Here is a 25585-nt window from a genome sequence, read left to right as displayed (position 1 = left end):
GTATTGAAGTATTAATAAAAATAGTGAAACCAAAGATTGTATTTTCATTTTAGTAATACATACATCCTTACTGCCCAGGTACATCACAAACATATTTGGTGGAAGTTGGCGCTTTCGGCGGTCTGTCCTGGATGCTGGTCTTTGAAGATAAAATGAAAGTGACGTGTAGGCTTTTAAATCTTCCAGGTTGCTTGGAGGATGAACTTCTACTCCAGAAGTACCATTAAACCGCATTGGAACAGCAACCTGATAACCAATATTGAACAAATTAATATGATAAATGAATATGATTTGGGTAATATTTATAAGCACAAAACTAATAAAATGTGTGCATACATATGAACCAAAAGAGGGTTTTAGAGGTTTTTTTTACACAAAATCTTCACCAGAGAAACAAGGGATAAATTCTCTTTAACTTGAATCTTTAATTTCAATTTTGATTGATTTACATATGCGGAAAACTATAATCCATATTTAAAATGGAATCTGCACTACCACTGGATGTATGAAGGACATGCTTAGTCAATCATTACTAATGACTTAATGTGCCAATGGGGTGGACAGCACAATGCTTTGCAAAGCCCTCTGACACATCAAGAGGCAAATTACAGATTATTTTGCTGTAATTTGTATTGCTAATACACAGGGATGATGTCAGAACAAGCCTTTGGCATTTTAAAATATATATATTTTTTTTATTTCAGTATCATAAAAGATTCCTAAGCCATCTGTTGGTTGAAATAGGCAGAAACATTGCAGTATCCAAGGCACCAAGGCACCAAGTTGAAAAGGTACCAAGATAAAGTTCATGAATCATTAATGCATTCACATATGCAGTATTTAGCTACTGGAGTATGGCTTGTGATGCGTATGCTATGATTCAGTGTTGGACTGGGAACATTAACAGAACAAATCATTCTCTTATAAGGTTACAATCACAGATCAGCTAAATTAAACTATTCATCAATAATTACATGTCTGATCATTGAGTCATTCCTGGGTGCTTTCTACACAAAGCCAATAATTTGATGTCATTCTCTAGTAAATTGACCATCCTGCCGGTAGCTGATGAAAATGGTTTTTTTTTACGTTAAAGCAGAACCAACCTTGTTTGCAGCGTCACGCGCTTGCTGAATGAGCTCTCTTATGCGGCTCACGTCCTCAGAAATGTTTCCTAATGGCATCAGATCGTTAATACGATTCATAGCTTCAAAGAGGCCCGGAAGGCTTCCTGTTAGGTTCTTCACTGAGGTTTGAGGAAAGCAAAAGTAAATTGTTAAAAAGCGTGTATGTATGACATACAGTAATTAATCATTAAATCTAGATAAAGGCATACTGAGTGGCACTTCTAAAGTCCTAAGAAGACTTTTTAAACCTACAAAATTCTTACATACTACTGAGTAGTGCATAAACTGATCTTTCATGTTAAACCTTTAAAGGAACAATCAACCACACGCTTCTATGGTTTTACTAAACATTTCACATTAAATCATTGCCTTGCGCCCCACCCCAAAGTGTTTCCTATATGCCAACTGTAAATGTGTGTATGTTGTGTTAACTAGTGGTTCTAAGTGGCTGGGTTAGTTTACCGAATGCTTGACTTCAGGAGCCTGAATTGATGTACAACAACAAGCAGCATTTTACCATTAAATGGACTTATAAATTAAAGTCTAACTTTTACAAGTACTTACCTGAATTGCTTGCCTCTGCCAAAGCCTCATTGAAAGTTGAGCTTTGTGTGTCTCCAATAGATCGATTTAAATTCTTCACATCAACATCAATGGGCTTTAATTCTTCCAGGACATTACTGGTAATTTGGTTGGCATTTGTAACTAAATCCTTGGCGTTTTTGATCATTTTATCAATGTCATCTAAAGACAAAGATATATGAATGCATTTGGTAAACTGTGGTTATCAGAAAATATTCATAAAATAAATTTCATGGGCACGTGAACCTCATCATTCAACATACATACATACACCAAAGTTCTCACGCACATGCTCACAACTCAAGCACCACAAGGAACATACAAACACAATTTATGTGCTTACCAGGCATGGATGCTGAGCACAGAGACTAAAGAACAGCCAGGCAGTATATTGTGTTTTTCAAATACCTGATGTAATTTGATTTAAACGATTTCCTCTTGGAAACAAGAAAACAATTTAGAAAGTATCTGAAGCACAGAAGCCTCTTACCTCTTTTGATTTCATTAATACTCGTTTGCAGAGCAGTCAAGTCACCAGACAATCGGTTCTTCTTATCCTTGGCCTCTACTAACCTGTCTTTTATATCTTCAAGTTCTGGATTGATATCTGATAAGAAGAAAACAATTCACAGGATGGACAATAAGGTCATAATAGATAAATAGTTTCCTTAAGTATATTCCAGGCCTCTTTAAACACAAATCCTTCATTTCTCAGGACAGCACAACATTAGAGCTTATTTATATATATTTTACTAATTTAATCATACCTCGCAATGATTTTTGGGTATTCTTGGCCTGATTCAACAATGCTTCTGAATCTTCCTTTGATTGCTTAGCCTTTCCTGGTAGGTCTTCGTTTTGTACTTTCTATAAGAAAAGCAGTATAGTCAAAAAAAGCTGTTAAAAAGGCAGATGTTGCACGGATAAGACTATATGACCAAAAGTGTGTGGACACCTGACGAACACACCTATATGAGCATGTTGGACATCCCATTCCAAAACCATGGGCATTAATATGGAGTTGCCGTTGTGTGGCAACAATAGTCTCCACTCCTCTGGGATTGCTTTCCACAAGATTTTCCAGTCTGTGGGAATGTTTTGTCCATTCAACCAAAAGAGCATTTAAGTCAGGCACTGATTTTGAACGAGAAGGCCTGGCTTGCAATCGGTGTTCAGTGGGGTTTAGGTCAGGGCTCTGTCCGGGCCACTTGAGTTCTTCAGGGCCAAACTCATTAAACCATGTCTTTATGGACCTACTCTGTGGTAAAGGTGGACCCTATGACAGTGCCACATTTAAAGTCACTGAGCAATTAAGTACATCTGATTCTATTTCCAGTGTTTGTCTATGGAGATGGTTGCCTATGTACTTGATTTTATACACCTGATAGCAATGTATGTGGCTGAAACACTTGATGTGCTCACATTTGTGCCACGTTTTTTAGAGTGCCTTTGTCTTCTTTAATAAATTATGTTTACATAATGTTGGAAATAGTAACCCTGGACTAGATATAGTGCATATTGTGCTTGTTATAACATGGCTCATGATGTTGTGAGCTTTATATGACAATATCAACTAGTGTATATTATAATCATGAAGACTGTAAGTCACCATATGTACCGAAATGTTTTGTGTCCTGCTTCTGATTCTATACCGCAATCATTCACATAGTACAAGTCAAGACAAGTCTGCATGTCAGTAGAAGTGTACTACTAGTTTGATTTGAAGAGTTAACACGATAGTATGTACCAGTATTACATCAACATAGTAACATGATAGTATTATTTCAGTGCTCCATCCCACTTACTTTTAGTGCAGAATCAGCTGCCCCATTTGCCTTCTTTGAGGCCTCATCTGCCTCCTTCACAGCTTTTATGATGTCTTCATAGGCATTTGCTGCATCCACGGCACACTGCACTAGCTCCTCACTACTAATGTTCCTCTTAATCCTGTACATGTACAAACATTCAGTTATTAGATGCACTTTTTTCTGCTTCCAGCACTTAACGTGTAGTAACTTAAATTAAACCGCAAACATCTGCCATTTGGAAACTTGGAAAATAAATTGGCCAGCTATCTGAAAAATCTTTCAACAGCTGGTTTCATAATGGGAGTGTCACACAAAAATATGTCTTTTTATTCAAAGAAAGAAAATCCCCGGAATTTGTAGGAAACACCAACAATGGAGTACTCACTCAGCCAACTGATTGGCTAGATCCTGTAATGACTGGGCATGCTTCTCTGCCATTATCACCAGAGGCTCCTTACTGGCTGCTTTAGAAAGAGTGGACACCTTTTCATTAAGCTCCTGCTTAGCACCGTCCAGTTGGGCAGCAAGCTTTTCATATTCCTGTTGTATGTGGAAGAAATGGACACATTAAAAATGGTATTTGCTTCAACTTAAGTTCATTTACAAGAAAGTACATATACAATTCTGGACCTTACAAAAATGTCAGGTTTACTACCCTGTGCAAAAGTTTACCCCAGGGCAAGTTATACATGCCTTATCAGGCAGGAACATTTAAAGATATAGATGGTGCAATAAGTGACATTTTTTTTGTTTTTTATATTAGTTTCTATGAGATCTTAGAATTCAGTCATCAATGTTGTGTTTTTGACATGTTATCCATTCCTAATTATTAGTGGATTTGGGGTTAAGCATTTTGGAGGTCCCATATGTTAAAATTCTACTGCTCCCTCTAACTATGAAAAAACCCATTAAGCATAGACAATTCCCTCTGACCAGTTGCAACCCATTCTTCCTTCTGCTCCTGTAGTTGTAACACAGCAGTTACTTTCGACACAGCGACATAAATTGATGAGATTTGTAGAATACCTCTTTGCTCTTCTGGAGCAACCGTAACATGCTGCTTGTCTGTCCCAGGCTAGTTTCTGCAGCATTGAGATGACTCGAAGCCTCTTTTTGTTGTCTACTTAGATCTTTAACCCTTTTCTAGAGCCAACAGAAACAAAAATCACTTCGGAATACAGCATAAGACTGTTGACATGTAGAAAGACATTAGGTTATCTGTTAACATTCTAAGTGATCTGACTTGGCTATGGTACATATCTAATTTGAATAATAGTAGGACTGGGCTTTTAGAAAAATGTAACTAGCTAATCTGTACCTAAGGAATGTTTAAAGTCTATAAACTTGAGAATGTGTATCTTCACCTTGAGATGGGAGCAAGCTGTCCCACGGTATACATATTAAAATCTGTACCTTCTCTAAAAGTGATTTTGGGAAAAATTGGGTTCTATGCCGCAATCATTCACTCAATGTTTTAATGTTTCATATTAAGATATGAAGATCAAGATACAGTATGTAATCTACCCTAAACTAGCAACGCTAATTTACATATAAAACACACTTGTTGAGCTCAGTAGCCAAGTTGTATATTCACCTTAATTTCTTCTAGCATGATTTCATTATCTCTGTTTTGGCTATTAGCTTGCTTAGTTTGTCCAGACGCTTCATCCATTGCCTCCCGGAGGTCATTTAACTTAGCTTCATACTCGTTAATAGACCTAGTGATTTCTCTTATAAGGTCCTTGTGCTGGTCCTGGTGCTTCTGAAACTCGTTCCTTACACGACTAAGTACTAATGTAAAACACAAGACAGTGTTAGATGAGAATGGAATAGGCTACAGTCATTGTAGTACCTGAAAGGGAATTATGATGCAGAGAGGTTAATAGCTAGTGTGATGAAGATATACTAGGCTTTTGAATTTATTTGCCTAAAAACATATGTATTTTTGTATGTGGTCGGAAAATAAAAAGATACACTTATTACACTCTAGCTCTTGTATAGGTATGTATACAAACACCCTAATACACGCTCTAATGGATCCCTAAAAGTATCACTGATGGAAGAGTATTTGTTCCTTGGGAGTTGCTTTGCAGCTGACTTGCATAGCAAACGAAGGCACTACTCAGCTTTGGCAGATAGCAACACCTCCAATACAAATAAAATAGAAACATATTAACATATAACATAAAAGTAATATAAATCATGGACTTACAAGCTTTAGCTTCCTCTTTCTCATTTTCTGCCTCTCTTTTCTGTGTACCAAAGTTGCGTTTTCGCATTTCGTTTAACATGCGCTGAACCTCAGCCATATTCTTGGTGATGTCCCCAGAAGGTGAAGTGTTTCCCTGATTGCTAGTAAAATCCTTGACCAGGACTGAAAAGAAAGGGTTCTATTATGGACATTACAGAGGTGAAAACATGCGTGCACACTGAAGACAGAGTACTATGGTATTAGGCTGAAAGTTATACTGTTCGTAGACCCACAAAGATACAACAAAATACATTTTTTAATGGATTAACCTACTGTTTATGTTCTTCAGGAGAAGATCTATGGTCAAAAGCAGGTGGCTAGCATTTCGAAAGGTGTCCTCTGCATTCATTGATAGCGTTTCATACTTCCTAACATTCAGTGCAGCCTAAAACAGAAATGTGATGTAAAACAAACATACTCATATGTACTCTTGCTGTTTTGTTATGTTAAGATTTTTGTTTTTTTTAGGTTTTATGAGACTTACCTTTTCTAACAAAGCAGTTATCTCTTTCTTGAGGCCATTAGTATCTGTCTCCAGCTGGTCCACTCTTAATTTCTGACTTATAATTTTATTGTTGTAGCTTTCATACTGAGACTACAAAGCAAACCATACAAAGTGCCACGTTATCAGAAAGTATTATTCAATGCAAACTGCCCCTTTCCTTCTGCTTCAGTTTCCAAACGTGCATTCAGGCACGGCAAGCATCTTATGATTAAAATAAACATATAGAACACACAAAGAAGTTGTTCAGACTTTGGTCATTGAGGGCATAGTCTTTTTAAGTGGAATGCCCTCTCTGCCCACTGGATAAAACTATTGGCATATAATTTCTATCTAATGTATAATCACTATGGCTGACAGTACCAGAAAGATCTGAAAAAATGATTATCTGTAATGAGCAGAATTCATTATATGAATTGAGTTGCTACACTCATGTCATTCTGGAGCTCATCCATATACCCAAGTGCAATAAATCAAAGCTACTCATTGATATTTTACCTGTACTTCTCTGATGCGTGCCTCCAATGCTTTCATCTGATCTAGTGCCTGGCTGCTTGCACCTATGTTCTGAAGCTTGGCCTTAATTAGATTGAGTTCATCTCTCATGGTGGACAGATCCAAGAGAAGCGTGTTTACACAGCTGTCACATGCTGGAATTAGAGATTTGTACAAGCAGACAGGTCATGACTAGTAGGCTTCGATCAACATTTCCCAAGCTCCCATTAAGGATTAAGAAATTCAATTATGCCATGTAACGCAATAAAGATTCACTGTAAACCCTCAAGTAGAAAGTGCTTATAATTGTGCTACTTCAGTTTGTTGTTCAATAAAGACAACTGAGTGAAGATTGCAGAACCTCCAGCAGAATCCAAGAAAGATAAAATGACTGATTTATAATTCCACCCATATGTTATTTTTTAGACTAACTTTTACTTCAATTCTATAGCATTAATAATACCAGCCAGTTCCACAAATAAACAACTGGATGGTTGGGTTTTCATTAAACATTCCATTTGCTTTAAGCAACCCAAGTTTTTTTTTTTTATATTAAACAAATAATAGTATAATACTGTTTTCTCTGTCACAAGGCTAACCCACTGTGACTGCCCAATGGACGGGCAACACCTTGTTAGCTTCTCTCAAGAGGCTGTTGGTTCTTTGCAGATTCTCCAAATACTTACACTCATCTTCACCATCTGTGTCTTTTGGATCCTCGTCAAGGCACTCTACAGAAATATGCAAGTTAGATGGTTTGTAACTCAGTGCCTATTTATTTGGGGGTTTCACATAGATACTGCAATCTAATTGATTAATGCTGTGAATTTAATAGTACCTTTGTTAGCTGTAGTGACATGACTTATGCATGGACCTACATATGAAGTCTGTGAGTTGGTTATTTTGATTTTCTTCTGTGACTTTATACATCCCACATAATATAAGTAAACCAGAAAGGAGTCTTCTAGTGTTCTTCTATGACATTTGGTTTCGGTCTCCATCTTATTAAGCAATATTATGCTCCAATGTGTTTATTAATCATTATAAATAAATCCTCCTTTCTATTTTACTATTATTCTTTACTAAGTATACATTTGTACCTCAGTGATCCCAAAAACTCAACTTCCTATTGCTGACTGGCATATCTCACTAACATATTATTTCTGATGTAAAAAATAAACATAATAGTTATTCTTCAGCTCTGAAGAATTGTGTATATATATATATATATATATATATTATGCATAGTGTTGATAGTTAATTATTAATCATTATTCATTTATTAACTACTTAGTAATACAATATTATTCAATTATCATTTCAGGTATTACCTCCTGTGAGAGGGTCACAACTGCCTAATCGCCCATTGTTTCCACAGTTACATGGTTTACAGCTACTGCCAAACTTTAATGGGTTTCCATAGTAGCCTGAAGCACATCTAAATAAAAAAAGAGATACATTGGTGGAATTAAATCAATCCACTGTTTTATAAAGAAGATATTGTGATCAGATATTGTGATTGGAATTGTGTTTGTGCTTCCTTCAAGCTTTGATATTTCCATGTACACAATTACCGTAAACTTAATTAAACACCTTATGACAGTGAAAAATGTTTGTTCCAATATTTAAAAGCAAAAAGTATCAAATTAGACCAAAGTAATTAAAGTATCCACACCAACAAAGTTCAGTATTGTAATACTCACTGTTCACAGCTTACGCCTGTGTAGCCGGGTTTACAGAAACACTGGACGTTCCTGCCAGCTCCAACACATCCGGTGGCAAAGCTATAGAGAAATCATAAACTATAATCAATCTCACATTAGGAGTCGTAGTGTGCAATGTACATATACACACAAAGATAGATGGATATATATCGCTATATATATCTACATATACACTAGCAAGAGAAAGTTGCTGGAGCCTATGTGTAATATTGGTTATATGTTCGACAATATATCGCACTATAGATTTCACTTTAAAAATCACGGTTTTGGTACAATCGTCTCTAACATTTCGTATGTACCAGCTTACACGCCTTTAAAATCTCTAGTTTGGCCTTGAAATTAAAATAATGTGTAACAATAATGCTAGGCACAGTGAGGCGTACATCTGTAGCTATATTACAGTAAAGTTTCAGATTACCGCACATGTGTCATGAGTACAATGTAACATTTTCAATTCCTTTTTTTTATAAAATATATTGGAATAACCCTTCAAAAAACATTAACTGATTCGATTATATTTAGATAAGAGACCAGTGTGTCTAAATAACTGGAATAACTGAAATCCAGTCCACACCCGCCCCAGACTTTATGCATTCTTTAGAAATCAGAATGTTCCTCGGCTATACTCCCTTCTTTATGATGAATGTCTGGTTAAATAATACATAGTGTAGATACATTAATGCCTTGGGCATAATATGATAAGCATGTTTAAGCCTGTTCTCTTGTACTATAGTACTGATTATGTCTTTAAAAGTACATTGGGAGACTAATTTTCACACGATTAGCATTCCTGCTCTGTTGAGTTACGAAAGAGATATATATGTTAATGTAGCTTCTTAATAGAACTGTGACGTATGAAGAAAAACAGGAATATATTTAAAATATAAAATAACAATGAAATAACAGACAATACCTGTTTGAAGGCACAGACAAAGGGCAAGGACATAACTGACATGTCCCAAGCGTAGCGTTTCCAGCGTAGCCTTCTTTACAGAATTCACAGTTGTCACCGGCAGTGTTATGCTGGCAGTTCTACACAAAGACAGATATAGCTCTGTTAAAGTGGAGCATGATGTCGACTGAATGCGAAAAGCAAATTTATTTGTGACGGAACTACATTGCTGGGTCAGACACAGTCCCCCCGAGATTTGCAGTCTCCCGGGCCCTTGCCCACATTGAGCCTGGACATTTGGGCCATGGTTTCTCCGGTGGGGGATCTGCTCACACCATGGGAGGCCCCTTCATAGTCATTGTTTCCCTGCTCCTTAAGTTAGTTAGTTTTTAAATTGTTCTAGTTAAATCTTGTTAATCTTGTGTGATATAATTCAATGATGTAATGATGTTATTGAGCCCTTTTGTTCTATTGTTTAAAACCTGGTTGTCGTCTTGACGTTTCTGTGTAGAAATATGCTAAATTCTCTTCAATGAAATGTTCTTTCTTGCCGTGCTCAACTGAAGGTAGTTGTGTCTACTTATTGTGTACACATGGCAGGGTTCTAAGGTGTGCATGCTGACTGGTGCTGGAAGTGATTTCGGGGACAACAGGAGGATACATCTGGATGATCTCTGGGAGTTACTACAGCTCTCTTGGTGAACCCATTACAATATTCAGGTATATTTATAGGATGAAAAATAGGCCACAATTTAATACTGGAATAGGAATACCCAAGTTTGTGCCCCATATGTGAAGTATAACAGAACGATACTAGCTCTGGGAAGGAGCTGAGAATCCGTTGATAGTAGTAGTTGTACTGGAGAAATGGCTAGCAATTCAAACATTTCATCAGCCAAAACGTGCAGCAGGAAGGAAAGTAAATTTCCATTATGAATGCAACAAACACAACATAAAACACCTAACTCACTGGGTATGGTTGGCTAACTCGAGATAACGAATGTAGATTTTCTATTGAAATTCTAGTGGCTAGGATCTCATTATTCAAATGTATTTTTGCAGGTTTCATACAAGCCCCTACGTCACATTGGGCCCCTGCACCTCCATCTCGGTTTCTCTGCCATTTGTATACTTCATCCAGCTTATTTACCATGGCAACCGGTAATTTAAACAAACATACAGAATGTTTTATGTGACATATCTAAACCACAGAACCACTGCATCTAATGTACCTGTGTCCGAAGTTGGGATATTTGAAAGTTACTCCAACTCATATAATTACAGAATTCTACAGGGATTTATAAAGTAACATGTTTTATATGCAAGAAGAAACACTTTCCATTCCAACTTCTCTTAAGAAAAATGTCACCTGCCAAAACATGTTACAGTATATAAGGCCTCACTGCTCATCCCTGGAATTGTATGATGTCATGGAAATGGCAGTAATTAGAGGGAGTAGCCTAAAACGATGATGGGCGAAAATAGATTTTTTTTTGGTGTTTCCAAGGCTACAGTAGACGTGGCTAAAGGACACCACTGGCATTTATATAATAAAGCTAGTAGGAGAGTTATGGTTTTCTTTCAGTGTACTGATTATGCATAATAAAGAGCCATCACTGGCAAACTTCTCAGTGAGAAGAATTGATCTGGCCCCGCATAATGCCTAGTTCAATCAGTGAGCTGAATTTCAAGAAATCTCATCTTGATCTATTCTTGTAGAAAAAGCCCATTGGGGTTGGTACTTCATAACATAAAGTTAAAGCTGCCAGATCAAAGTGCAAACTCTCCTTCCAATTCCTTCATCAATGAATAAACCCCACTGTCTTTGCATCAGCTCTGTCCAATCTGGAATATATGGGACATCAATGACATCACATAAATCCATGTGTAACCTTTTTTCCCCTCTTTGTTTTTTAAAGGGATTGTTATACACTAACAATATATTTAGTACATTCATATTTTGCTTGGCAAGTTAGATTTCCTCTATAATTGCCTGTTTTTGTAATTGCCTTAACATAAAGCTAATTGCAATGTGTCCAGACATGACAGTGATAGTGTAGACATGATGAAATAGAGGTTTTTTTCTTTTATTGTAAGTGATATGACTATACTAGCAGTCTGATATAAAATATTCTGGCTCTGCACTTAGTCCTGTAATGGCTTGTCTTGTCTGTACAACGAACCACATTCTGAGACACTCCCTGAAAAGTGCTGAAAGGAGCCGTGTACTATACTGAAGAGTGTACCGGAGTTTAAGGTTTCCTAATGTTTGAAAGAAATGCGACACATTCAGTTTGCTTTCTACGTTTGGTTTCCCATACAAGACTTTACTAAAGAATACCAACTTCCTATTAGCACTGTTGTTAAAGACGGCACAAAACACAAAAGCATGCAAATTCTTTTCGCTGAGGAACAGTGATATATGTCCTTTTGTAGGTTTGTTACTTATGCCATTTATTAAATGATAGGCACCTCTCTTTCTGTATGCCTTTATATTGTCCACCAAAGAAGACATTTAGGTGAAAGGGCAAGTGTATGCACTCCTCAGCCAGCAGCAGGTGGAAGCGAATTGCAGAAGGAGCACTTTATCACTAAACGTTATCTTTACAATCATAATTATACTGTACATCTAACTTTAAAACTAGATATATACAATGCTGTTGATTTCAATATGACCTTTTCCGTTTTCTAGTATTATAAACATCTCATTAAGCACTGATGTAGAATATTCTACGTTCAATGATTCCTGACTTTATTGATATGAGTAGTTGCTGCAGCACATTGAAATGAAATCAGTAAAGTAAAGTTGCTGGTGGCAAAATGCTCTTCTTTCTAGCCAACGATACAGAAAAACATCTGAACATAAAAAGATTTAACAATAGCCCTTGTATCAAACGTTACAAAGTCTAGAAAATCAAAATGTCTCTTTTCCGCCACTGTACCTTGGTATTTTTTAAATAAAAAATCGCAACATTTAAAGTCACTATAAAAGACTGCTTACAGTAGTAACAAGTAACAATACTAACTATCCAATAACGACCCCTATTAAGTAACCTAATAATATCTGGAATTAGGAAGGATCTAAAACACCTCCGGAAACAGCGCTTTTTTTACTTATGTTCAAATGTTTCTGTGAACAGCTTTACATAAATCAAGTCAATTCTGGTCTTTGATCTTGGGAATAGAAATCTAGATTGAAAGAAAATATTAATACTTACAATGCATATTCCCGAACCATCGTGACATCTGGTCGAATGTCCGTTACATCTGCATGGAACACACTTTCCCAAGGAAAGACCCTTGTTGTCCCTATAGTATCCCGGAGCACATTCCTGCACAAGACAATTCAATAAAGTTTTGAATGTTTTGAAAACGTGGCAGCAATATAGTCATAAGCCTCGGCAAACCCAACCTACGACAATAATGTTGTTGTTTCACTAATAAAGATAAAATGGTTAAACATTACCAAACTTTCAGTGCTAAAAGGTTGTTCTCCAGGAGCAAAACCCAACGCATACACTTAACAGGTCATTCTGGGATTTGTATCAAAAGTAGCTCTAGTGGTCTTATCACTATAGCAACCAAGAGTGGCCCAATCAGCAAAAGAGTTTTTTTCTTCAAACGTTGTATCAGAATTAATTATTATAAATAGCCCCAAATTAGGTTACCTAACAAAAAATAGTCCAACCATGTTAAAATGTGTAAAATATTTCACAAAATTGACATAAATAGAACGCCTCCTCCATCAGTAGAAAACCATTAATGCTGAAACTGTTAACAGTTCACTTATTTCTTAAAGACTACATTCATTTAACTTGCTGAAATCCATAATTTACAATTATTTTTGCCCTGAAGCTTTTTGACTTATTCTTCAGACATAGGTAGAAATGTTTAACTGGCTGTGGTAATGTTTTAACATGTCATGTTTCCACAATAATTTTAAAAGTGCAAGAATGCAGAAAGACATAAATCTGGTTATATATAGCTAAGCTTTATTTATATATATATATATATATATATATATATATATAGTGAGAGAGAGAGAGAGAGAGAGAGAGAGTACGTATGTATATATACAGTATATGTGTATATGTAATTATTGTGATTACACTGATCAATTCATTTCAGTTTTAAAAATTGACATATGCATTACATGATGTCAGCAGTTGACATTAAATGTGACATCTATACAATAGTGTGAAAGTTATATTAACTACTCAACAGGAACTCTGGAATGAATAAATAATAAATATATAGAATAGTACGGATTTTGTGAAAGGATCCTAGTACAGCATTACCTTTAAGAAGGGTGACCAACAGGTGATTCTAAGACAGAAGGTAGCCTGCTAACGGGCTACTTATGGATGCTTGGAGTTAAATTGTACTTTTAAGCTATCAGTGTATCAGTATCAGAAAGAGTATTTAGAAGACATAAGACAACCACGGGACATAAGATAAGAACTCAGCTAGACCTGAATAAAGCATTGTCGATGTTGAAGTTATTGAATGTTATAGATTTAACAATTTATTATACAGAGCCAGACCAGCTTGCTCCTTGTTTCAGGAGAAGATCACCGACGTTCTTGCTTCACAGTGGAACCCTGAAATGTTCAACTGACCAACAGACTCTGGGGTTTAGTAAATATACCCCAGTAAAACTGCCCAGGCTAGGCATTGCTATGTCACAAAATACCAAGTTTAAAACATATACTTGATGTTCTGGAACATGTAATGAAAATTATAATACTATTTTAAATATTACCCAGAGGCACTTTAGATTCTTTAATTGTGAAAAACTTCCAACTGAGAAAGCTGTTTCTGGGAATATCCAAAGAAGACTATTCAAGACCCATCTCGTGTGGGTTTGAAATTGTCATCTTTAGATATTATCCATAAATGACTTGGTCTCTTCTTTTCGGATAGATATTAGCAATAATAACTGGATTCATTCACATGCACTTACATGCTCTCCTGAGCTATAGTTGTAGCCGGCAGGCTAATTTACAGAATGTGAAGCTGGAATGAGGAATTTTAAAAGAAATCCACTGAACTATAACTGCAGATGTAACTGTGCCACACAATGTATAAAAGGTAACAAAGTGTAAACTCTGAAACTGTAATTAAGCAAAAGTTTATCAGTGACCTGTTTACACTGTAATTTGCTGACAAAGCATTAAACCTCCTGTTATTATTGCACCTTCTATTTACAAGTGGACTTGTAACCGTAAACCAGATAATCTTAAGAAAGGGTGGTAGCGTAATTCCCTGATACGCCACGGGCACTAAAAGAGTTAATGCGGTTGCATGCAAACTGTACGAAGCTAAGAAAAATGTAGCTACTGTATTTTGATGTGCTATAAACACATTCTGATATCCCACATGCTTACCCGATGAGATTGCCCATCAAGATCATGTTGCTGTTGATTGATTCTGCTGGGCATCTGTAGGAACTCTACCCTCTGCTGAGTGCCACGAGCCCCACATAGACCCCAAACCATCGAGAGGTATAGGAGACTTAACATTTTTTCCTTGTTTTGTGCTCGTAAATTGTTTCTTGACCCAAATGTGTGATAATTCCTGGATATTCTTTTTCTGTTCTTCTTAGTGAAGTTCCACTTTCACTCAGTTTTCACCCATTCTGACCTCTGTAAGCTTGCAAAATTGTCATTCACCGTGCAGCCCGTCCTTCTTATACTCGCAGTTCTCTTGACTCAGAGATCCAGGCTTGCCGCACGGTGCTGCACTACGCTCCACCTTCCTAGCCCAACGCATGAGTCATATTGTGTAATAAATGTATGTGGCCCTGAGGGGTGACAGAAAGCTTAGTGGAAGGTAGTGTATCTAAGGTGTGTCTGATAACACATTGCCTCCACCCCATGAGAGTCAGATGTCTCTAAACCGTTGGGACTGTAAATCATAGCCTGAGTAATATTGCAGACAAATAAGAACCGTTTAGGATAGATCAGTCAGAGGTGCAACAGCTTCCTCTGGGCTACATATTTTCAGCATAGCACAGCTTCTCATAGACAGGCTTTGGAATTTTTAGCACAAGCCTTTACACGTGTGAAAGTAGGATATTTTTCATTGAATGTATTAGGGCTGGTAATTGCATTATTAACTAATAAACCAACGGAGGTAAGATAAGCACATAAATATTAGCATTCAAACCCTATTCCAGTTACATTGGAGACATATTGAAGGGACAGTCCAGCCATCATATGCACCTTAATACTTGCGATATCTGCACGGCCCCTTTAAATGCTCATGGTGTACATGGCAAATGCATAAGCTATTTTACATGCAGGAGATATGTTCTGCTGGTCTCATCCCCTTCCATGTGATAGACTTATCGCCAGACAGTTCCAGATCTGGCTCGCCAAACACTGTATATAGGGCTCTATTCAGACCCCTAGTTAGTAGGGCTGTCAGGGACTTTTCTGGAGAGTCAGAAGCTCCTTGGATAGAATTTGACAGCAGTTAAAAACCATCAACCTACATCCGGCCCATGATTTTGCCTTTTGTTCAGGGTAGCAGTATTCATGTTTAATTCTCCTTACTATATTAGCCTCCTTCTGGTTTTCTTGGTACGTTCTGGCATGTATTCACCACCCAGATAACAACTGAAATGTCTGTTTTAATATAAGCGACAATTCAATATTTTCTTAAATCCTGAACAATTATACTTTTATATGGAAGGCTATTTGGACAATTTGGTTGAATCACTACAATGGACTCTTTGTGATGAGCCACTAAATGGTTTAAAACACCACTTGGTCAGCTCATTTATGAAATTCGAAAGCACCGTGCATAACTATAACCCAGCATTTGCATGATTAACCAAACCTGGTAAATATAGGCAGGCTACTGTGCTAGAAGCTGAAGTTATCATATAAATCACTTAGAAAACTGCATATACAGACATAGAGACAAGTGTCAAAATAAGTTCTTAAATAAGTCTGAGTGATATATTATGCAGCACATTATACAATGTTGTAAAATCCCATGGCTTTGTAAAGGTGTAACGATATAACAATAATAATAATAATAATAGTAAAATAATATCCAGTGGTATCAACTGCTGCCTTTGTTTAGATGCAGATCTAGACACAATAGTAAGGAAATGATATAATCAGACTGGCTAAATAAATCATACCTGGCATGAGTCACCTGTGTATTCAGGCGGGCAGGAACAGATCTCAACACTGTAGGCAACCTTCCCACCTCTTGAAGAAGTGATGTCTTCTAAGCCCACTTCTGCTAGGGTTAGGCGCTGGGTCTCTCTGAAGTACAGTGCTCGAATCTGCAGGCTGTCTAATTTGGACAGGACCGTCATCAACTCTTCTCGAGAAACCATGCTATTACTGTTCACATGCCTGAAATTTGACTACATCATAAGAGCAAAACATTAACATCTCACCCTGAGATACACTCGATAACATCACAACACTTCCATTTCCCAAGATACAGTTAGTGGCTGTAGAAGCGGGAATCCCTTGCAGTAATTCACTCATGTATGAAGTCTAGGGATAGACACTAAATGTGTGCACTAACCTATTCTATCCCCTGCCTTTCATGAATAATTGGGCTTCATGTCCTGTCTACGGGTTAAGGATCTCCTACAATGTTTCATGCTCGCTGAGGTGAGCTCACAATAAAGAAGTGATAGCCAGTCTGTGGTAACATTAAGTTTGCAGTACCAAAGGGGAAATTCAAGGTTACGCCAGGCTGTGATATCATATGAGGCCAGGAGACATGCTGAGAGAGGAATCCAGACAAGCAACAGAGGAAAACTGCACACAAGAACAGAGGAAAGTGGCTCAAGCAACAGGCAATGTAGGACTGGAGAACGAGGCTTTTATGGGGTAGGCATCATCCAATACGGTGCATGCAGCATGTGAACGTAAAATGCATATGTCATGTATGTTTGTGACCAATATAATGTAGGCCTGATCAGTATAAAATAAATGTGTAAATATACGCAATTCTGCTTTAAAATTGTCTGCTTAGTTATTTATAGTCTGCTTAGTCAGCTATCAATAGGTCACAAAATCATGCAAGTTAATAGTGCAATCAACACACTTAAGCGCATTGCAATGTGGACTCCCTAGACAGTAGAAAATAAAATGTACTTTGCATCTCCAAATTTGTCTGTAAGTGGCTTCTATTGCTCCACTGAAACAGGTAACACATATCCATCCGGGGTATTTTTCATGATCAATACAAACAGCTGACTGGGAATTAACTTATTACCAGAACTACAGAAAACAGGTTAGAGCCTCCCACAACTTTAATGCGTCCTTTAGTATGTGGCTACCTGCTAAAGTGTAAGAGTGTAATGTGTATATCCAGCAGCCACTTGTCATTTATTGACGAACCAGGTTTATAGCTTACAAATGATAAACATATCTTTCTCTTGATCAGTAGTGGCAGAAAAATGCTAAGTGTTCAACGGAATGGGATTTTTTAACATGTTACTATATGCTACCGACTCTGTTACTATGTCAATGAAACAAAAAAGGCACTGGGATAGAATGAGCTGACAAATTCTATACTTAATCCTAAAGGAAATAGAAAATAAAACGGCAAACATCAGAATGTATTTCCCTGGCGTTAATGAAAAGTCTGTACAAGTGCTATTCATGGTGGTTTTCCCAGCCTGGCATCTTTTTAGCACATTAATTAAACGGCATGGAATCGATTTCAAAACACTCCCATTTTTAAAAAGCCACCCGCTGAGAAGGGATTTATGCTTGAGTACTAAAACATAATTCCAGTGATGTACTCTTCACAAACTGTGCCTAGATATTTAATTGATTCTTTATGTGGGATTCTTTATTCTTCTAGCCCTGTTTTAGAAGTTAGCCAAAGTTCACCAAAACAGCTTTTGTATGATAACTAGATGATTTCTGTACTCTTTTCACATGTTTTCTATACAATCTCTTTGTGTAAATATGTGTTGGACAGGAATGAATAGTGCATATTCCATGTGTACTGTGACATATCTGTTTTGGGCTTATTTCTCACTAGGCCATCAGGTAGATCTTTCACACAAGGAATGCTACCAGCCCTTCTGGGGCTATGCAGTAGGACCTTATAGATGATCCATTAACTCATACAGTTTTTCTCACTCCGTGGCACATATAGCTCTTTCTGATGGCTCCAAGGTCTACTTCAAATCCCGGTTCATTGACAAGTTAATAGCATTTAAAAAGAAACAGTGCAAAAAGGCTAAAAACTCGAAAAATTAGGTCTTCAAGAGTACTTAGGTAAGGACAACCTAAGGTGAGGACAACCGTTGAAAGACGGTTGCAAAACATAAGATGTTTAAATAGACACTGAAGTTGTTCTTTTAGCTGTAATGTGCAAGGAAAGTGAATGGGACAACTGGATAAGAAACATCTGGATAGGCAACTGTTCCCTTGCTTGTTATTGTATTTTAGCCTATATTATATTAGTTCTGATGAGGTATTAGTAAATCAACTATAATAATGCGCATGGTAGATCTTACCTCCACTAATTGGACACGTCCATAATACTGTCTGTCTGGTGACGGATCATTCGGATCCACGTAAACAATAGTCATTTGTCTACCCTGGTAAAACAGATATTTTATGATGATATTTGTTACCATACATATCTACCGCTTGGCATAGTATTGAATTATACACCGCACTGTAGAGAGAGAGAGGGTGCAGCAGCTTGGTATTAAAAAGGAATGTGAACAGGATTAACATGTGTCTGTGAAATTCTATAACAGTATGCATATAAATCATGGAAACAGGGACTGTATACGGCTCATATAATGTTTTCTTTCATGAAAACAGTTAAAAACACCCATTATGAGACATGAATGATGCAAGGCAACATTGACCGTATATTGTTCCTAGGACAACCACATTGCATGGCATTACTTCAGTGCAATAGTGAAAACTAGCAGTCCATATCGAACGAAATATGGTTCTGGTTTAGAGATAAAACACAGTCTAAAATGATCACAAAATCTATAGAAACGTCCGCCATTACTATGTCAGACTGATTGTTCTAAATAAACACTAACTTCAATATCCAGAATTTTATGGGACTTTGTGGATTTTTATATTAGGAGATTACCTTGCAATGGAGCAAATATTTTTTAAGAGTTTTTTTAAGAGTTCTTCTTGTTCTAAGTAAAATTTCTATATTCTCCAAAATGACTTTTGGAATACCCTTTTCTGGACATCATTTTGTTGCTAGTTTTGTATATGTTCAATCGTGGCTAACTACGATTCATAAAACAATAAATAATATTTTATTGCAAGTCATACATCTACTTACTGTTAACATAACATCTGGCTGTTTGTCTAGAAGAGACATTCCTTCACTTGGCAGGCCAAAGGACTTTAGCTGGTACGTCAGAAACCCACCATAAGCCGACAGCTAAACAAGATAAAAATACGATAGAATGCTATAGACTTTTATGAAATGTAATGTAGGAACCGATATTAGAAAGAACTGTATATTACACTAGCCAACAAGTGGATAAACTATTGCTCCAAAAATTAGCATTATATTAATTTATATTAGCATATAAAGCATTCCAAATGGTTTATCACAGGAATTCAAATTATAATTCAAACGTTAAATAAAGCACATAGACTGATTCTTACCTTCTCCCTGAGGTATGGTCTTGGTGCTACCCAGTACAAGCTATGAACTGATGGAGGTAGTTCTTGGATATCGGCTACGACACTATTACTGCCTGGATTGAAGGTGAGAGCCACCTGACTCTGATCTTGAGTCTCAAGATTCCAGAACCTCATGTCTACAAACTTAGCAAAGCAGGGAATAAGATTTGTCAAAAATCCGTCACACAGGAACCAAAGCTAAATTCATAAAATAGCAAAGTGATTTAGAAAAATGTTAATATAGTATACAATGACATATGTTGTGCTAACATAGACCACAGCTCAGCTAGATGCAGTAGTAAAACAAATGGGAATTTCTTAAAAAAAAAAAAAAATTAAAAAGTAAGATAATAAGAATTGTAATAGCTGGTCATTCAATGTCTCCTTTCAAAGGTTAGCTATGCATCACGAAAGGCAAATCCTGAACATTTCTACTGTTACAAAAGCCGTACGAGCCCTGCATAATGAGATGAAATTGAGATGAGATGAAAAATGTAACTATGCATTATGTATGGCCCACTTCGCCCTTCTAGCATGGCTTGGCCCTTCATAACGCAGAGTTAACTCAAATGAAATAAAATGTTTAGCCATTTATTAACTAATCTTACTGAAATTACACAGTTACATAACAAACAATCAAGTGTAATTTCAACGTGTAACACAGCCTATTGGAAAGAATGCTCAACAGACAGAATAAGCCAGGCTCAGTTGTATGTAAGTATTTAACCAATAAGAGTTCTAATAGATGAGATGGACAGCATACTATGTTTAAAGCAGGCATTTCAAGGATTCCTGGGGATGTAGGTTTAGTAATTTGGGCTTGTAATTTGTTTTTGTTTTTTGTTTAAACACAAGGGTGTGATTGTTGTGTCTGTTGCTCACAACAGTGTGAGTTATTAGCAGGAACCTCTTGATAAACATTGATAAAGATGGATGATTCACCCCCATGTTTCTTAATACCTCCAGGCCGCATAGTGTAAGAGTCATGGAACAAGGTGAATTGCAAACCACAAGAAGTGAGCCACTACTATGCGTAAACCTAACTTCCTGTCCTTGTGGCAGATTTTGGTTTGGAAAATTATATTATTATATATAAGTGGCCCAGTGCATTACATTAGTGATTGTTTAGGGATCCGTAAACATTTTCTTCATAGTGGTTGTACAGTATTGATTACTCCTATGTACATGGAATTTCCAGATATTATCCAGTAATGTGCTGTGGGGGGGCGGAAGGGTGCACGGCGGTGCTGTATCATACCTCCTGTGGACCCTAGTCCTGATCTGACTGGGAAGGATAAAGATCTTCAGGAGAGACATAGTTCAAATCCATCAGTATATTGTTATAGAGAGTAGGGTATGCACAAGTTGTTTTAGGGGGGTTTGAGAAGAACCCTGAAGAAGCAAGCCACAAATGACAGAAAAACACCACATTTGTTCTTATTGGTGTGATTAAAAGAATACCAGGGAGTAGAGCGTTACCAAGATGTTTTTGCTACTTTGAGACCCGTAGATAGCTATTGGATGCAATATATACTATGACTATATCCAATCCCTATCCTACGCAGCCCCTTTTTGTGAATTTACATGGGAAAGGACTGTATGCTGAGTGTTTAGGCACAAAAATAGGTTCTGATGCCCTGTATTTATGGGTCTTCAGCTGGGATTGCACCACAGGCACAATGATGCCAGGCATTTCCTTGGCATGAGATTAAGAAATTATATTTCACACACATGACATTTACATCTGCTATATAATTCTGCTTACCTTCTTTCTGTGTTTGTTGGATGAGTGACATATATCAGTTGCTCCAAAACAAAAACATTTTGTGCACCCCTTTGGGTTGGTGGGGTCAAAATAAAATGATCCTCTTTTGCAAACATCACACTTGATGCCATCAACATTTTCCTGGATGTAAAGAAGAAATATATTTGTACAAATTGTGTTATTTTATAAAATTAGATTTCAACTGTCAGACAGCTTAGCAGGCCCATGTCCAATGATAAATATGTGTTATTTTAAAAGCTAGGTCAATAACTCAATAAGAAAAATCATACAAGTCACTTCTTAAATCTAAAAGAAAAAGATAAGATGCTGAAGAAAAAAAGTTAACATACCACTGGCCATAAAGTAATTACTAACTAAAGATTTACCACTATAATCTAGTGATTTACAATAAGAGTATAAAAGATTGCGATATCTACACTAACTAGTGAATAACATAAAGTGGTAACCTGTCAAGACATCAAGCCGATAGATATACCAGTAGACTTAAAACTAAAGGGAACTAGTGCCTTCACCTCTCTTCCACCATGAGAGAGGACATGCGAATTGGGTTCCAAAAGGAGCAATCCCCAGAATCAAGAACTAACCTGACAAAGTTGTCAGTTAAAACATAACTAAAGGGGCAAATGCTGACCGAGACAATGGCCTCATTAGGGTCCAATGATTGCCTGAAGCCAGGAGCAGAAGCTAAAAACAGGAGACTCCACCCACTAGTGATGTGGCAGTACTCCATTGGTCACGCTTCCACCATACCCCCTAATACATGGTTGGAGTTACGAGACAGGTTTATTAAGATCCTTTAAACACCTGATCCTAATAGTCCCCTCTATTGTGTTGAGCTTACTGGAGGTCCCATAACTTCTTCGCACCTGGAAACTACATGTTTTCCCTAGCACATCAAACAAACGAAACAGACACCACACTTTGGACTCATTTGTAGTCAGAGGCACCCTCTATATATTACTACAACCTACAGAATGATTTGACCAAAAATGTTAAGCATTTCCAACAATTCAGAAAATCAGAAAACCACCACCTCACCCTAAGTGTCATAACATGACAAGGCTACATTATGTATATATATATATATATATATATATATATACACACACACACACACACCAGATTTCCTGCTAGTTACTTGATCGCATTCTTTAATACCTTTTGCATTGTATTTGCATTGCGAGGCTATCATCGTACAGGTTGTTTTAACTTATCATTCTGTTAGGTAGACAATACACATTGTATACAGAAGCAAGATAGCAATACTGGCTGCTTGCAGCAAGCTACAGATATCTAGACACACAATAAGGAATTAGATTATAACACAGCTATCATAGATTATACTTAGTGTTGTGTTGCCAAATTATGTGAGTATTCCATAACACCTATGTTCTACACAGTTACATTAATCGTGTAACCTAGACAACACTGTGACATTTATTAAGAGAATTCTACAAAATCTACAAACTCACCAGCTAAATGGTAAGGAATGTAGATAGGACGAGAGCCTTAAAACACTTGCCTAGAGTTCTACATTTTATGGGAAGAGAAACTGGTGTGGCTACATGCAGCGCTTTCCATTTATACACCACAAAGCTTTTTTAATTAATATAATTAATTCAGATTCCTTTATTAATAGTTGTACCAGTAACGTCTGTGTTGATACCCATTAAAGTAAAACCACAGCTGCAGATATAAATGGCCAGTCACACCTCATCCAGCCACGGCACAATGATATCTGAAGTAAATGGGCGAAGACATTAGTGGGGTATGAGCAGAATTTGGTGTGACATCCTTGAAAATAGTTGAAGGATTAGCATAGACCACAAACAGGAGCCTTCCCTCTGCCCCATAAATCAAAACAATAATGAAACTTCAGCACTTTTAAAGACTTCCAGAAGTGTTTAATAAACCAGAAATGGTAATATGGGAATGAATCCAATAACACGCCTTCACTAATGCTTAATCATAAGCTAAATTCCACTGCGCAAAACTGTGCAAATAAATAACAAACACACTTGATTCATCAGAAATTATTCAGTATTTTGTTAAGGAAACAATCATTTTAAAAATAAGAATGGATCATTTAAGTACATAAAAGAAAAAAAACTTAGTAAAATTACAAAGTGTTGATATGTAAATATATATCTTCTAGCGAACTAGATATATGCCCAAGAGGGAGCACCCCCGAAAAAAATGGTCCTCTAGGCAAATGCCTACTAGTCTACCTTATATAAAGAAACATTCTATACAGAAAGTTAGCTTCTTGTCTAATCCAGTCTTCAAGGAAATCCCTCCAAAATACGTTTACGTGTATAAGGTATCCTATACGCCTTACTTATTAGTAAAATCTGCTGGAACGTTTCAGCAAGATAATCCCTGTGGGTACAATGGAGGGAAGCCGCAAATAATTATGATCTCTATGTTTGGAATAGCATGCGAGTGCTTATTAGTACAAGCTCATCCTACACCATCCCGTGCTCCACATCTATTGATTCCTTTAATACGTTTCACATGTAGGAATTCTAACACTAATATAATCAGAAAGAACAAAGCAGCCATTTTGTAGTCAGGATTTCCTGCTAAATGACCCCCTAATGTTTAACCTCACATACTACATACGATACCTTTATTACTATTAATAATAATAATAATATATAGCGGCAACAACTTACAATGAAGCACTTCTTACAATAAATATATTCAAATGGAATCACAAAACTAGAACTGACTGGAATGACAAAACTAGACGAAGACAAACAGACGGTAAAAGAGGACCCAGCTCGTAATATTTCTTCACAAATCATACCGTGTATGGTGTAAAATGCTATAAGGTAGACAAACAATATCTAACTGGATTTTCTTTACTTATTTTTTTTATTTTAATACAAAACAAAAGCATCATACAGCCTGGTGCAAATAAAACTGTACAGATTGGCATTAAGCCCGTTCTATAACCAGAAAAGGGTAATTAAGTCACAATGATTTGCAGTTGAGTCGTCTATATGGACTCTGAAGAAGCCTATACTTCTTAATATAGTTTCATCAGGTATGCAGACTGCTCCCTGTGCAAAATTAACAGAGGCATGCGAGTTTTTCACAGCTTGTAGCTATAACAGATATTTTTACATTCCTATGACAAGTTAAAGTTCATATGGATAAATAACATCAGCCTGTGTCAACTTTCCCAAATCTGTAATTACCAAACAACCTATAACATCCCATGTTCATCAATAGTTTTAGTAAAGTTGACATACAGAAGAAGTGGAAGCAGACAAAAAAAAGCACTGCAGCTCCATCTACTGGAAGCACGCAAGTGGTTCTAGCCATGTACTTCCAACCTACAATTCTTAATCATAGTATCTAACCAGTTTAATAGGTAGTCCTCACATGCATCATCATAGAACATAGAAGTTTTGATTTCTGGATTACCCAATTATGTTAAAAAATATTAGTAAACATTTCTAAGTGTTTCAAAGTCAGACTCTTTTCATCTTATTTTGATGAGATGCATATTTCAATGAAGAGATATTAAATATAAATATTCAGCAAATGTGTAACTTATTACGTGTATACTGTGGTGTGAAAAAGAAAGTACACCCACTATGAATTCTATGGTTTTACATATCAGGACATAATAACAAGCATCTGTTCCTTAGCAGCTCTAAAAATTAGGTAAATACAACCTCAGATGAACAACACATGGCATATTAATCAGTGTCATAATTTAATCAACAAAAATAGAAACAAAATG

At 36.7% G+C, this 25585-nt stretch overlaps 1 protein-coding gene across 1 annotated transcript in view; it reads right to left on the bottom strand.

The window, feature by feature from the left end:
- LAMA3 (laminin subunit alpha 3) overlaps nt 1–25585 on the bottom strand; it is a 96172-nt gene that overhangs the window by 11152 nt on the left and 59435 nt on the right. Inside the window, exons 35-57 of the mRNA XM_053466221.1 lie at nt 21811–21951; nt 20028–20189; nt 19696–19797; nt 18890–18973; nt 16535–16765; nt 12600–12713; nt 9403–9521; nt 8469–8549; nt 8097–8203; nt 7452–7496; nt 6769–6920; nt 6253–6363; nt 6042–6153; nt 5730–5891; nt 5112–5308; nt 4544–4660; nt 3903–4057; nt 3515–3656; nt 2477–2576; nt 2200–2316; nt 1692–1871; nt 1107–1246; nt 64–246 (exon numbers count right to left, since the gene is read on the bottom strand). Of these exons, the coding sequence (XP_053322196.1) occupies nt 64–246; nt 1107–1246; nt 1692–1871; nt 2200–2316; nt 2477–2576; nt 3515–3656; nt 3903–4057; nt 4544–4660; nt 5112–5308; nt 5730–5891; nt 6042–6153; nt 6253–6363; nt 6769–6920; nt 7452–7496; nt 8097–8203; nt 8469–8549; nt 9403–9521; nt 12600–12713; nt 16535–16765; nt 18890–18973; nt 19696–19797; nt 20028–20189; nt 21811–21951 (3054 nt within the window). The remainder of the gene's footprint in view (nt 1–63; nt 247–1106; nt 1247–1691; nt 1872–2199; nt 2317–2476; nt 2577–3514; nt 3657–3902; nt 4058–4543; nt 4661–5111; nt 5309–5729; nt 5892–6041; nt 6154–6252; nt 6364–6768; nt 6921–7451; nt 7497–8096; nt 8204–8468; nt 8550–9402; nt 9522–12599; nt 12714–16534; nt 16766–18889; nt 18974–19695; nt 19798–20027; nt 20190–21810; nt 21952–25585) is intronic.

Source organism: Spea bombifrons, chromosome 5, assembly GCF_027358695.1.
Source record: "Spea bombifrons isolate aSpeBom1 chromosome 5, aSpeBom1.2.pri, whole genome shotgun sequence".
Classification (NCBI taxonomy): domain Eukaryota; kingdom Metazoa; phylum Chordata; class Amphibia; order Anura; family Pelobatidae; genus Spea; species Spea bombifrons.
The sequence above is the reverse complement of the archived record's forward strand: the minus strand, read 5'-3'. Positions and strand labels throughout refer to the sequence as shown.